At 42.9% G+C, this 13,749-nt stretch overlaps 1 protein-coding gene across 2 annotated transcripts in view; it reads right to left on the bottom strand.

The window, feature by feature from the left end:
• Positions 1 to 5,175, bottom strand: part of ZC3H8 (zinc finger CCCH-type containing 8) — a 28,484-nt gene extending 23,309 nt beyond the window's left edge. For both annotated transcript variants that reach the window (XM_081253767.1, XM_081253768.1), the window contains exons 1-2: positions 4,988 to 5,175; positions 1,764 to 1,860 (exon numbers count right to left, since the gene is read on the bottom strand). In XM_081253767.1, coding sequence (XP_081109893.1) covers positions 1,764 to 1,860; positions 4,988 to 5,067 — 177 coding nt within the window. In that variant the 5' untranslated portion in view covers positions 5,068 to 5,175. The remainder of the gene's footprint in view (positions 1 to 1,763; positions 1,861 to 4,987) is intronic.
• Positions 5,176 to 13,749: the final 8,574 nt, after the last annotated feature.

Here is a 13,749-nt window from a genome sequence, read left to right as displayed (position 1 = left end):
CAAATGTCTACCAACACCAGAACCTAGTATATTCAAATAATGGAATGCTATGCAGCTAAGAAAATGAACAAATCAGTATATGCCCCTTGTGGATACTATGTATATACTACATGTATATATCGTGTATACTATGATCCTTATAAATATAACGTTGAGAAAAATAAGACAGCAAAGGGCACATACAACACTATTCTATTTCTATAAAGTGCAAAAACAGGCAAGAGAAAACTGCATTCTGAAGGGTGACAGCATCAGTAGTAAAACTGTGAAGAACAAGGAAGTGATTAGTACACAAGTTCGGACAGTAGTTACCTCCAGGAGGAGAAAAGGGAATACAACTGAAAAAGGAGGCATCAGAGGCACTGTGGGTAAAGCTTTCTTGACTTGCACAGTGTCTACATGGGTGTTCTCTTTTTAATTAGCTGTGATACTACACATTTCTGTTTTACACACTCATAAGTAAAGAGCCTGGCCTGAAGTAAGCCTACTTAGAAATAATCTAGGTATCCATCTTCTCACAGTATTGTTTCTGGGAAACTCCTTAAGATAATCGTAGAAGGCTGTACCTGCCTATCTCCTGTGTGGTGTTATACACGGACTGGGGAACTTTAAGTGGGCATGAAAGACTGGGACCTACATGACTAAAATAGCATAAAAAGGGTGTGGGAAACCCAAACTGCAGTTTCTTGGTGTCAACCACAGCTCTCGTCCACAGCAGCCATATATGCCCCATAAGGGCAAAAGAAGTTATGTACTTGGGTAGCTGAGAGGCTTCCTGAGATGAAGATGCTGTACCTGCTGGATTTTCTGTCCTGCATCCTTTTATAAAGCTGAGTATAAGAATATCGTATTAAAGCCCATGTGTGTCTTGTGAGTCTCATTGTCAATTTGAACCCATTCTTTTGCAGTGCGTTAAAATTCACAATAAAAAAAGTTCAAAAAGAGAAAAAGCAAGGAAGGAGCAGATATTGGTGTTGCTGTGGGTGGACTGTGTCCTCCCCAAATTCTTATGTTGAAGTCCTAACCCCTAGTAGCTTAGAATGTGACCTCATTTGGAAATAGGGCCATTATATGTATAATTAGTTAAGATGAGGTCATTAGGGTGGGCTTTAATCCAATATGGCTGGTGTCCTTATAAAACTGGGAAATTTAGACACAGACGTATTCACACAGGGAGAATGCCCTTCAAACATGAAGGTAAAGATCAAGATGATGCTTCTGGAAGCCAAGCCAAGGAAGACCAAAGATTGCCAGCAAACCAACCAGAAGCTAGGGCAGAGGCATGGAACAGATTCCTCCTCACGGCTGTCAGAAGGAACCAACCCTCCCGACAGCTTGCTCTTGGACTTCAAGCCTCAAGAAACACAAGACAATAAATTTCTGTTGTTTAAATCACCCAGTATGAGGTACTTTGTTACGGCAGTCCTAGCAACTGAATACAAGCTTCAAGCTATAAATCACTACGGTTAGTTAAGTTTAGCAAATCAAAATTTTTAATCTAATTTGAAAAGAAAGAAGTTTTTGAAACCGTTAACAACCATTTCAAAGATAGGGGAAACCAAAATACAGACAATGCACTAAAAACAGGTCATGTTAAACAACAAAGTTCTTAAATGATTAATTTTTTTTTTAAGTATAACAAGGTTTCCTTTGACATAAGTAACCTGGTCTCAAATGCTGACTAAAAGGAGACAAAAAGGATCCCTAATCAACTTCTCACATCCATTTCTGTCTGTTTTTTCAATACATCAACTTAATCTTACTTTTTTGGAAATTTGCTCACACTTCAGTTTTACTTTCCATTTTACTTTCTCTTCTTGTGTTTCTTCAACTTCTGTATCATCTATTTCACCATCGATTCTGCAGCAAAAATATCAAGTAACACAAAAGGGTTTTTCAACATGAAAAGGGTTCATACCACAACATTAAAGTTCACTGCTTTGGTTTACCTTCAACTTGCCCTCAAAGAAATTCCAAATTCAAAATCTACCCCAAATATTCCAGAGAAATAAGGTCCAAAATTACGATGAATAGTAAATGTCAACATATGTTTATGAGTAAACCGCAAAGCTGAAACTTTATATTACATAACCTTAATGTTTAACTATTAGCAGCTATATAAACCATCCATTCACTCAACAAATACTGAGTATCCTCCGTACACCAGGCTCTGGACCTTAAATCCTGGAATACAACAATGAAAAAGACCTTGTTCCTGCCTTCTAAGAACTTTCTATCTACTTGGGAGAAAAAAAGAAAGCAACTTCAGTATGGTGTGCTAAGTAGCAGTGCATACATGAGGAACACTTAACCTAGATCTGGGGGCCAAAAGTTTTCCTAACCTAAAAGATATGTAAGAATGAAAAACAAAGAGGAATGTCAGGGAGGAGAGCATTTCAGGTAGAATGCAGGGTGCCTTCCGAGGTCAGGAGAGAACTCAACTTATATTCAAGTGGGAAGATGAAAAAGAAAAGTTGTGGGGAGGGGGAAGGGTAAGCTGTGACAAAGCGAAAGAGAGGCATGGACATATATACACTACCAAACGTAAGGTAGATAGCTAGTGGGAAGCAGCCGCAGAGCACAGGGAGATCAGCTCGTGCTTTGTGACCGCCTGGAGGGGTGGGATGGGGAGGGTGGGAGGGAGGGAGATGCATGAGGGAAGGGATGTGGGAACAGATGTATATGTATGACTGATTCACTCTGTTATAAAGCAGAAACTAATTTAAAAAAAAAGAAAAAGAAAAGTTGTTTTCAGGGTCATTAGGATTGAGAAGCTGAACATGCACAGATACCATCTGAGATGACTACTTGAGGTTATTCCAGCAAAACTAAAAATAACCTGAGAAAGATGAAGATGGGAAATAAAAGAAACAAAGAAGCCAATAAAGTGTACAGGTAAATCTAAATAATGGTTGATGCTATAGACACAGAAGTCTGAAGACAACTGTGTCTCAGCAAGTAGTGACCAAGAGATAAAAGCTTAAGATCTGAGTTGCACACCAGATAAAGGCAAGGACTAGGCAATGTGTATGTTCTCAAAAGAACATGTTGCGAGTGGAAAGGCACTGTTAGCACTGGAATGTGAAGGGTGGTTTTGTGCTTCTTTCCAAGTTACAGGAGGAGCTCAGGCTTCACAGCCTCATCCAATCCAACAGTTCACTACGCCCATCTGTCCCTAGTCAGAGCTTCAGTCACGTCCATCAGATGAGAGACTAAGGTGTGCGCCTTCTACAGAGGCCATCGTTACAAGAGCCAATAAACCAAATGCTGGGGACTTTCACTGTTCTAGTTTTCAGTAATGAATCATCTTACGGAGTAGGAAGCAACCTCTCCTTAGGCAGAGCAATAATGACCACAGCAGCAATAACAGCAGCAGCTGACTCTTGCATTACGCTTACTCTGTGCCAGGCGCTGTTCCATGCACGTTACACACATCAGAACAGCCCTATGACATATATACTATGGTTTAAAAGCCCATTTTACAGATAAGAAAACGGAATACGGAAGGCTTACGTAACCTGCCTAAAATCTAGCAAACGGTGGAGCTGAGATTTGAGTCCAGGCAGGCAGAGCCAACTTCCTATTCAAAATATGCACCTGGATATCTACTAGACAAAATCTCAATATATCCAAAACTGAACTTTTTTTTCTTTTTTTTTTTGGCCGCACTGCACGGCTTGCGGGATCTTAGTTCCCAGACCAGGGATTGAACCTGCGCCACGGCAGTGAAAGCGCCCAGTCCTAACCACTGGACCTCCAGGGAACTCCCCAAAACTGAACTCTTGATCTAATCCTCCTGCAATCTTAAACAGCAACTCCAACCTTCTAATGATACAGACCCAAAACCTTGAAGTTGACCTTAACTCCTCTTAACTTGCCCATCCAATCTGTGAGGAAATAGTTTATCTTCCAAATATATCCTTACCTGACCACCTCTTGTTGCTAAAACTACGATCCAAGCTACTCTGCGCCCCACCCCCGTTCTACTCTCCACATAACCAGATAGTCCCACTAATATGTCACTCTCGGCTAAAAACCCTCCAAGATCTCTCACCTCCCTCAGGGTAGGAGCCAGAGTCCTTATTACGGCACCTACAAGTCCCTACACAAGCTGCCTCCCTCTCCGCCCCCCATCCCAATACCTCTCGAGTTCCTCTCTTCCAGACCCACTATTCTTACTCCACGCCAGTTGTCTTTCTGGCTACTTCGCTCCCAACACCCCATCACGGCTAGCTCACTGCACCTCAGGGCCTTTATATGGAATACTCTGCCCACTAGATAATCAACCTCTCTCACCTCCTTCAGGTCCCTACTCAAATATTAATTATCCATGTTATTAGTGAGGCTTTCCTTACCTCCCTTCCTTAAAACACCTACCTCCTCCCTACCATCCCATCCTCTCCTACCTCCCTAAACTGCTTCCATTTTCTCCGTGGCAGTCTCAATGCCTTTTTCAACCTAAAGGAAACAGTATATCCCAATGCAGTTCGCTGCTCTATTATGGTCTTTACGATCTTCCGACGTAAATCAGGAGACTCTTTATCCCTCACCGCACGTCTGTTCTACCCAAAAACGCCTACCTAGCACGTGCAGTGAGAATGACAAATGATCTCTGTCCCCTAGGAGCTGACTGCCTGCAAGGGCAAAGCGCTATGGGGCCGCAGGCGGGTTCCCACCCGGCCGGAGGGGCCGGGGCGCAGAGAAAGGGGAGCATCCCGGGCCTCCCTGGCCGTCTGGGCCCCGCCGCTCCCCCCGGCCCAGGCTCCCGGCACCGCTGGCCCCGGCGGCCTAGGAACCGGGCCCCATCCCCGGCTTCTAACCCCTGCCCCGGAAAGACCTGTGGGCGCCCGGCCGTCGCACCGGCCCGGCCGACCCGACTCGCTCCCCGCGGGACCTGGCGGCCCTGCCTGCGCGGTCTCCCGAAGGAACAAAGGGGCGGAACCTAACTGCATCCCCTGGTTCAAAGCATGAAAAAAACGGGGGTCACCTTTGGTCAGAGTCCGTGGCGGGCTTCTTGCCGAGAGCCGGGTTAGGGGGTTTGGAGAAAAGATTCTCAAAATCCATCATTCCTGTCAGAGACCGGCAGCTACCGAGGAACAGGCGCAGCGCGAAGACAGCGCCGCGCACCACGAGAAGGACGCCGCGCACCACGGGCAGGACGCCCCGCGCATGCGCTTTTCCATCCCCGGCTCTGCGCATGCCCGCTCTCGCCCCCGCCCCCACGGTCCTGCGCAGGCGCTGTTCTCCTTCTGGCCGTTTGCGTGTATACTTCTCGACACGTTATCTCAAGTATTTAGTAGAATTTTAAAACTTAGTCCTGCTTTATTTCCCTTTAGTGAAAACTCTTCGATCGAAGTCACAGTGTTTCTAAGGCATGGTAGCTGACGTTTATTTGAGCGCTCACTTTGTACCAGGCATCATTTCACATTTTTGCTCACCTAATCTTAACAACAGCCCTCTAAGAAATACACTGTTACCTCCCACATTTTCAGATGAGTAACCAGAGCGGTGGACTGATTTTGCGACTTGCAGACTCTTTACAATCTAATGAGATTAAAATAAAGATGACTTTAAGGCCGAAAAGTCCACTGAAAGTACCACGTGCTAAGAGAAATGAGTGGAGGGGGTCCAAAGGTTAAAAAAAAATTGACTTAAATTAATAAATAAGTAGATAGGTAAAATGTTTTTAAAAGACGCCCAGACTTTAGGAGTGGGGTCCGGGCATCAGCAGGTTTTGGGCAGTTCCCTAGGTGAGTCCAAGGTTGAACCTGGGCTAATTCAACAGGTGGGCTTAAGAATGATCAGAGCCAGCTGTGTTCCTGACCTGGGTAGGCGTCCCTCCATTTCTTGTTCCCTGTTTTGTTTTTTTGCTCTGTTTTTTTTTTTTTTTTCTTTTGGGGGGGGTGGGGGGGGTGTCTGGGTTTTTTTCCCATCTTGTTAATGAGAATGGAAATGCTTGTTCTGCTTTCCTCTCAGACTTGTAGGAAGATCCTGAGAGAAAAGAGTTGAAAGGCTTTGAAAAATATCAACCACAGAATACACCTAAGATACTTGTTTTTCCTCGTTCTAAGTCTCTGCCACAGTGAGGCCTTGGAGTAGGGTTGCCAGATATCACAAATAGAAATACAGGAGACACATTTGAATTTTGGCTAAGCTACAAATAACTTTTTTACATTTTAGTATGAGTACGTTCCAGGCAATATTTAGGACTTATACATGTATACGAAACGCTTGTTTGTATTTTATCTTGGCGCCTCTTTCCCTGCTGCAACTAACAGGGGTGAGGGCCCTGGGCTTTTCACTGGAAGCTGCACACCTGTGGGGCTACCTTTGTTTGGGGGATTTTTTTTGTTAACCATCATTGTGAAGGAAGGCATTTCTAAATCTCTGATTTAAGAGGTGGGTCCTGTGTAACCAGCCCAAGCCAATAAAGGGCTGTAATGAGTGGTTGCCCCTCTGCTCTGCCAGTCACCGATTCTCACTGAGTGGAGAGTTTGCTTTTAAAATTCAATGAAGGAATATCCATTTATTTAGATTTTCTTTCATTTCTTTCATCAGAGGTCTGTAGTTTTCCTCATATAGATTATGTACATATTTTGTTAGCTTTACACTTGAGGGTTTTTTGGGTTTTTTTGGTACTAATGTAAAGGATTTTAAGTTCACATTTCAGTTGTTCATGGCTAGTAGGTAGGAAAGCAATTGACTTTTGTATAGTAACCTTGCTTTAATTGCTTATTAGTTCCGGGATTTTGGGTCAATTATTTGGAATCAGCAGTTGCCAAGTGTTGGGGTGGGGGTAGGGTAGGGAAGGAGGAACGAATAGGTAAGAGCACAGCAGATGTTTAGAGCCAGGAAACTGTTCCGTATACAGTAATGAGGGCCACGTGTTGTTATATGTCTGTCAAAACCCATAGAATGTACAACACAGAGTGAATCCAATGTAAACTGTGGATGTTAATGTATCAATATTGGTTCAACAATGGTAACAAATATACCAAACTAACATAAGATGTAAATAATGGGGGAAACTGTTTTGGGGGGGCAAGGAAACTTTGTACTTCTCAATTTTTGTATAAACCTAAAACTGCTCTAAAACAAAGTCTATTAAAAAACAGTTGATAGGGGCTTCCCTCGTGGCGCAGTGGTTGAGAGTCCGCCTGCCGATGCAGAGGATGCGGGTTCATGCCCCGGTCCGGGAGGATCCCATATGCCACGAAGTGGCTGGGCCCGTGGGCCATGACCGCTGAGCCTGCGCGTCCGGAGCCTGTGCTCCACAACAGGAGAGGCCACAACAGTGAGAGGCCCACGTACCGGGGAAAAAAAAAAAACAGTTGATGGGGGCTTTTCTGAAATGAAGATGCCCAGGGTTAGTTGGGGGGAAAAAAGTGGGTACTAAGTGCCAAGAGGATTCAGAAGAGAAAAAAGCACATTGGTTGGGAAGGCTTCTTAAAAGGGGTATATTTGAGCTTGGTCTTGAGGTAATTTCCATTCAAAGAGATGAAGTTAAATTGGCATCACACGTGGAGAGAAATGTATCAAGGCAGGAAAATAAAGTACAGTCTGAAAAATGGGGAATTATTTAGTTTTGCTTAATATAATGACAGTATAAGGGAATTGTGGGGAAAAAAACCTCAAAAGGTAGGTTGGACCAATGATAGAGAGCCTGACTTGCTTCTCTTAGTGAAGGACTGTTTGACTCCTGGCAGGAATCAGGGTCCACTTCACAGACAAGACAAGGGAAGTTCTTTGAAGCCAGACATCTTCCCAGAGAAGCTGTACTTTCCCCTGTTGTTTATATTATTGGCAGTCACCTTCTTTTGTACATGAATCATTACTAAAAATTAAGAGGGAAATTGAATTAAGCTACCTTTAGTATCCTTTCATTGGAGGAAAGTGCTGTATTTCAAAACTCAAATTATAGGACTTCCTGGTGATCCAGCGGTTGAGACTCCACGCTTCCACTGCAGGGGGTGCAGGTTCCATCTGCAGCCGGGGAGCTAAGATCCCAAGTTAAAAAAAAAAATTATTACCATACATACTTTTTCACATAAAATGTCCAGCATACAGCAAAAGATAACCAGGCAACCAAAGGAAATTAAAGTGATAGGTTAAAAAAAAAAACACACACACACAGGAAAATCAGCAAGCAAGAAAAACTTACCTGCAAAGGCTTCAGATACTAGCCTTTTCAGATAAAGACTATAAAAAGCTATACATATGTTTGTGGTAGATTGATTCCCAAATGGCCAGTAGCAAAAATGATTGTAGTGGTTATGAATATTTCATGCTCAATTTGATATAAATGTGTATGTGTACACATACATGTGTGTGAAATATAAATATGTATATTTTACATAATATATGAAATCTTCCCCTCTCCCATTCTCCTACTAACACATGATATATTAATAGTAGTTAACTTTATATCTCATTACTCAAGTTATTTGATATGAAAGGAGTGTGACTGAGCTAAAGGAAAAACTAGAAGTATAAATATCACCCAAAGATGTAAAAGAGAGTTTTTATCCTTTTTAGGGGAAAGGGTTAACATGTTTTTGGCTGAACATTGTGTAGCTGCATCATAATAGGCAAAGGCATGACTTTACTATTGTTGTTATTCTGGATGGAAGTTAAGTATGAGTTAAAGTGGTACATATGGATGCCTAGTTGAAAAGTGTGTACTTGGTGGTTTTCTAGTGTGTCATCTCGGCTGGGCTGCTCTACATTTTGCAGGATTCCTATCCTTGCATGTTTCCAGTTAGAATGGGCTATCAGAGAGATTTTTGCACAAAATTTGGAAGGTGGAAGTGAAAGAGCAGTCATATTGTTTTTATACTCAGGAAGTTACTGCAGGGGTGACAGATGCTGGTGCAACACATGCACATTATCATTTATCTGCTAGTTCACCCTGCTGAAATGGGGCAACAATCAGACCTTCAGCTGACACACTTTCTCACAGATCTTCCTTCAGCTTCTCCAAATTCTGGGCAAGGTATGTTTAGCTCCATGATAAAAGGCACAAGATTCTCCTTCAAAGCACCCACATCATAAAAGTTGGATGTGGTGAGAGACTAATACAGGTTCTAGTTTGTCCTTAAGGGTTCCAGTTCATTTCTACTGTCCTTCTTTACATCCAACTTCCCTTCCTGAACCCTTGCCTTGAAGATCTTAAGTTCTAGACTCAGACAAAAACTTTACAGAGATTATTTTAAACAGTTCCCACAACTGCATAAGACCAACTGCCTGTAAACCTATCTATCTCTTAGTGATTCTGCTTCTCTGACTGAACCTTGATTAATAAGACACTCTTTAATAGAAAACTAGACAGGGTGGAAGAGGAAATTAGTGAACTGGAAGACAAGTCAGAAGAAACTATCCAGAGAGACCTCCCCACCTTTAAAAAAAGAATCTAGGGCTTCCCTGGTGGCGCAGTGGTTGAGAATCTGCCTGCCAATGCAGGGGGCACGGGTTCGTGCCCCGGTCCGGGAAGATCCCACATGCCGCGGAGCAACTAGCCCCGTGAGCCACAGTTACTGAGCCTGCGCATCTGGAGCCTGTGCTCCGCAGCGAGAGGCCGCGATAGTGAGAGGCCCGTGCACCGTGATGAGGAGTGGCCCCCACTTGCCGCAACTAGAGAAAGCCCTCACACAAAAATGAAGAGCCAACACAGCCATAAATAAATAAATAAAAATTAAAAAAAAAAAAAAAGAATCTACAAAAGAGACTATTAGAAATAGCAATAATAAATCAAAATGTCTAAATATAATTAACTTTAATCACGAGACGAGAAAGAGAACAAGGCAGAGGAAATGTTTGAAGAGAAAAGGCTAAGATTTTCCAGAACTGATGAAACATACCAATCCACACATCAAGACACTCAACAAATACCTAGCAAAATAATTAAATGAAATTCACGCCTAGACACATCATAGTGAAACTGCAGAAAAGCAGAGAAAAATTTGAAATCAGCCACAGAAAAAACAAGTAAATGTGTCAAAAAATTAGATGGATTGATGGATGGATAGAGGGAAATATAGATAACTAGTAGTACACTAAAGCAAATAGAGTAAAATATTAACAAAGTAACAAGAAACAGAAAATTGTAAGAAACCACTGGGGATCCAAGGGTAATGGTGGAGTTTACAGGAGGAGGTGCTACTTTGAAATGTTGTCCATGGTGTGTGTCTTGAGCTTGGGATGGGGGCAGCTTGGGAGGTTCGTGGGAGGAGAAAATAAAAAAATAAACTTTTCTGAAACAGAATCACGGACATTTGAGAGAATTTATATTTTCTTAAGCATGCATGGAATATTTATAAAAATTAATCATGTACATAAAGCATCAATACATTTTAAAGAATAGATATTATATAGACCATGCCCTAGAACACATGATAGTTGAGCTAGAAGTTAAGGATGAAAGCTTTGGGCTATGAATTTCAGAGCAAGAAGCCAACAGGAGCCTGTGTTTATAATGACTTCTGTGAGCACTTGCATCAGTCTTGGACTCCTACATCCAGATATATTGTAATTAAAGAAACTTAAAACCTGTTTTAAGTTAAGCCATATAGCTGAGTTTTCATTATATGCAGTCAAGTTCAATTTTAACTGAGTAAGCACCCTTGACCCCAATTAGTATTTTGATAAATGCAAACTTCACAAGTGCAAATTATTAGACTCTAAGCTCCATGAGAACAGACATCCCAAGTAGTTTATCCACAACTCTGTGCTCAGAAAATAGCACAATATCTAAAGCATACTGACATGATCAATAAATCCTTGCTGAGTAAACAAATCAGTGATTCAATTCTTCTAAGATTAAAAGGTGGGGGTCAGGGATATATAGAGCTCAGCACATACCATTCCTACTACTGGAAAAAACAAACAAACCCACATTTCTACTGCAGGTGTACATAAGTGATATCCTAAAATAAAGACTATTTTTTTTTGTTTTTTGCATCAGAAAATGCTTTCACAACTGCTGAGAGCTGCCTCTGAGTTCATTATCTTTGGGGAAGAATAATAAAGAATTTGGAGGCAAGTATTTAAGAAACAGGCTTAAGGAAGTTCTGATGACTTTTTTTTTTTTTTTTTGGCTGCACTGTGGAGCTTGGGAATCTTAGTCCCCCGACCAGGGATTGAACCCTGGCTCTTAGCAGTGAAAGCTGCGAGTTCTAACCACTGGACGGCCAGGGAATTCCCCTGATATGACTTATTGACCTCTGAATTCTACGTTTGAGACAGACACCTGAAGTGTTCTATGGACCAATCCTGACCTTTTCCATCTGAGGCTATCAGAGAGCATGAACTAGAGAAGGGACCACCGCCGTCTTTTTTGGAGATGGAGCCTGCCATCTGTGTCAGTATCTTAATCTTATTTGGAGGCAACATTTTGAAAGCACTTTTGCAAAGCCTGGGCTAATATCCAGGTGCTTGTTTTTCTTTGGAAAATTTCCAAAGAATGTGATTAAAACAGGTATTTGTAATGCCCCACCCCCACCCCCACCCCCGCCAGAGACTGGGAGACAGGGGCTTATCTTCCTGATGATTACATTTCAAAGGAATGGCTTTTAGGTCCTTGAGAAAGACACTCCTGAATTGTAGGAGAAACAAAAGTACAGGGGTCAGGGGCCTGTGTCATGTGTTGGCTAGAACAAACAGTAATTCTCCTGGCAGCATTGAGCTTTCTCAGACGGGCGTTTTAATGGGAGGTGGGAGTCCTCCTAAGGGTCTGGTCTTATGCTACTAGAAGTCATGCTTGAATACAGCTGTCTCTTGGGGCAGAGGTTTCCCTGGAGTTGTTATGTGCAGAGAGTTCTGCAGTTCTTATGGTCCATCTTTCAATGTTAGGTAACATTTACGAGGTTGAAAACTAATGACCTCGTTTAATCTCTGTGATGAATGCATGCCTTCTTTTTTTTTTTTTTTTTCCCGGTACGCGGGCCTCTCACTGTTGTGGCCTCTCCCGTTGCGGAGCACAGGCTCCGGATGCATAAGGCTCAGTGGCCGTGGCTCACGGGCCCAGCCGCTCCGCGGCATGTGGGATCTTCCCGGGCCGGGGCACGAACCCGTGTCCCCTGCATCGGCAGGCAGACTCTCAACCACTGCACCAACAGGGAAGCCCCCAGGGAAGCCCCCTTCTTAATTTAGGCAGTTAAAGGTGAGGAATGCTGAGTTTGGATGAGCCCTCAACTTAAATATTTTTTATCTAACATCTCTGAGCACTTTTAGATTAGAAACACATAGCTTCAAAGGAGCACCACCTCCTGCCCTCCATACCACCCACATTGTCACTCCCTTTCAGCTACCCAAGGGAAAAGACCAGGGCCTGATGATGCCCTATTGAGTGGTGTGCATCAAGGGTTAGGAAGGAGGCTTTTCACCTAGGGAGAACTGTATTCATTGCTCCACACCACAGCAAACCAAAGGCCCTAAAGAAAGTTCGAAAGAGATCCTGATGCCCCCACCTGTAGGGGAGAGGAAAAACTGAAGTGCAAAGAAGGAACAGCAACTGTTTACCTCAAACGTCCTCGGAAAACTGCAAAGAAATGTCTCTCCTAATTAGCTACAGTAAGATCTAAGTAACATAGCTACAATAGAGACAAAGTAGAGATTCTAATGCAACTCCAAACGCTCATATAGCTGCTTTTGAAAGTTTCCTAGAAATGTATTATGTCCAAACGTGGCAAGTGCCTCCAGAATTATCCATCAGTGTACATCTCCTGTCAACGGCTGCATTCAACTTAGAAAAAAAGAAAAAAGCGCGATTTTTTTTCAATACACATATCCACATTTTTTAATTGAAAATTTAATCTAATTGCAATTGCTTCTAAATGCACTGCTCTTATGCATCAGCAAAACACATTTACTCAAAGGAAGTCAGATATTTGAGAGGATTAATCAATCCATCATGTTAATAAAAAACAAGGACCTTCCTTCAAAACTAAGTAGCCACTAAACAGGCCTAAATGTTGTCATTAAAAATTCTTTTTCTGAAGATCACGTCCGTAAGTGTAAAGAAATGTAATAGCTAGTTGTTTTTATTTATAAAATATTCGTATGTATTTTGCATATAAAATATCAACGTTTTTATGAAATAATTCAAAACCTATATGATTCTTTTAACGATTTTTCTGTCATTATTAACTAATAACCGGGTAGGTAAATTTAATATTAAATATCAGAAAAAGTTACATGCCAAGTTTTCCTCACAACGTGATTCTGAGTATTAAACATTACAAAAAGAGACATTCGCTACAACCTCGAACGAGAAAGTACATTTCCCCAATATTTAAGCAACCAAGGTTTTTTGTTTTTTGTCTTTTAATGACGACTCAAGAAACGGAATAAATGACGACTCAGCAGCCGCGAGTTATTATTACCCCACCCGGGCTCACAACCGCTCATGGCTTTAAGGGCCCATTTGTTAGGACACGTCTGAAACTCCCCATCACTGGGAGGCGGCGTCTCGCAGGGAAAGCCTCGGACCGGCGCGGACCGGCCCTGGAGGCGCGGAAGGACTGCAGGTCCCGCGGGACGCCACCCCTCCCTGAACTACAAGCACCGCCCGGCACCGCCATCAGAGACTGCCTCCTCCGCCGCTTCGCAGGGGAAGCGTGAGAGCTCGCCCCCGGAGGTGATTGACGGGGCGTCTCCTCCAATGGGCGGCGCGCTCGGCCCCGGCGGGCTGGGCAAGGGCCGCGGCACGCGGAGGAATCTCTCCTGCCCTTTAGTCCCGGGCTAGGTGTTGCG

Source organism: Mesoplodon bidens (genome assembly GCF_964165515.1).
Source record: "Mesoplodon bidens genome assembly, chromosome: 14".
In the NCBI taxonomy this organism is placed as follows: Eukaryota; Metazoa; Chordata; class Mammalia; order Artiodactyla; family Ziphiidae; genus Mesoplodon; species Mesoplodon bidens.
This window is presented reverse-complemented; position numbering and strand designations above follow the sequence as displayed.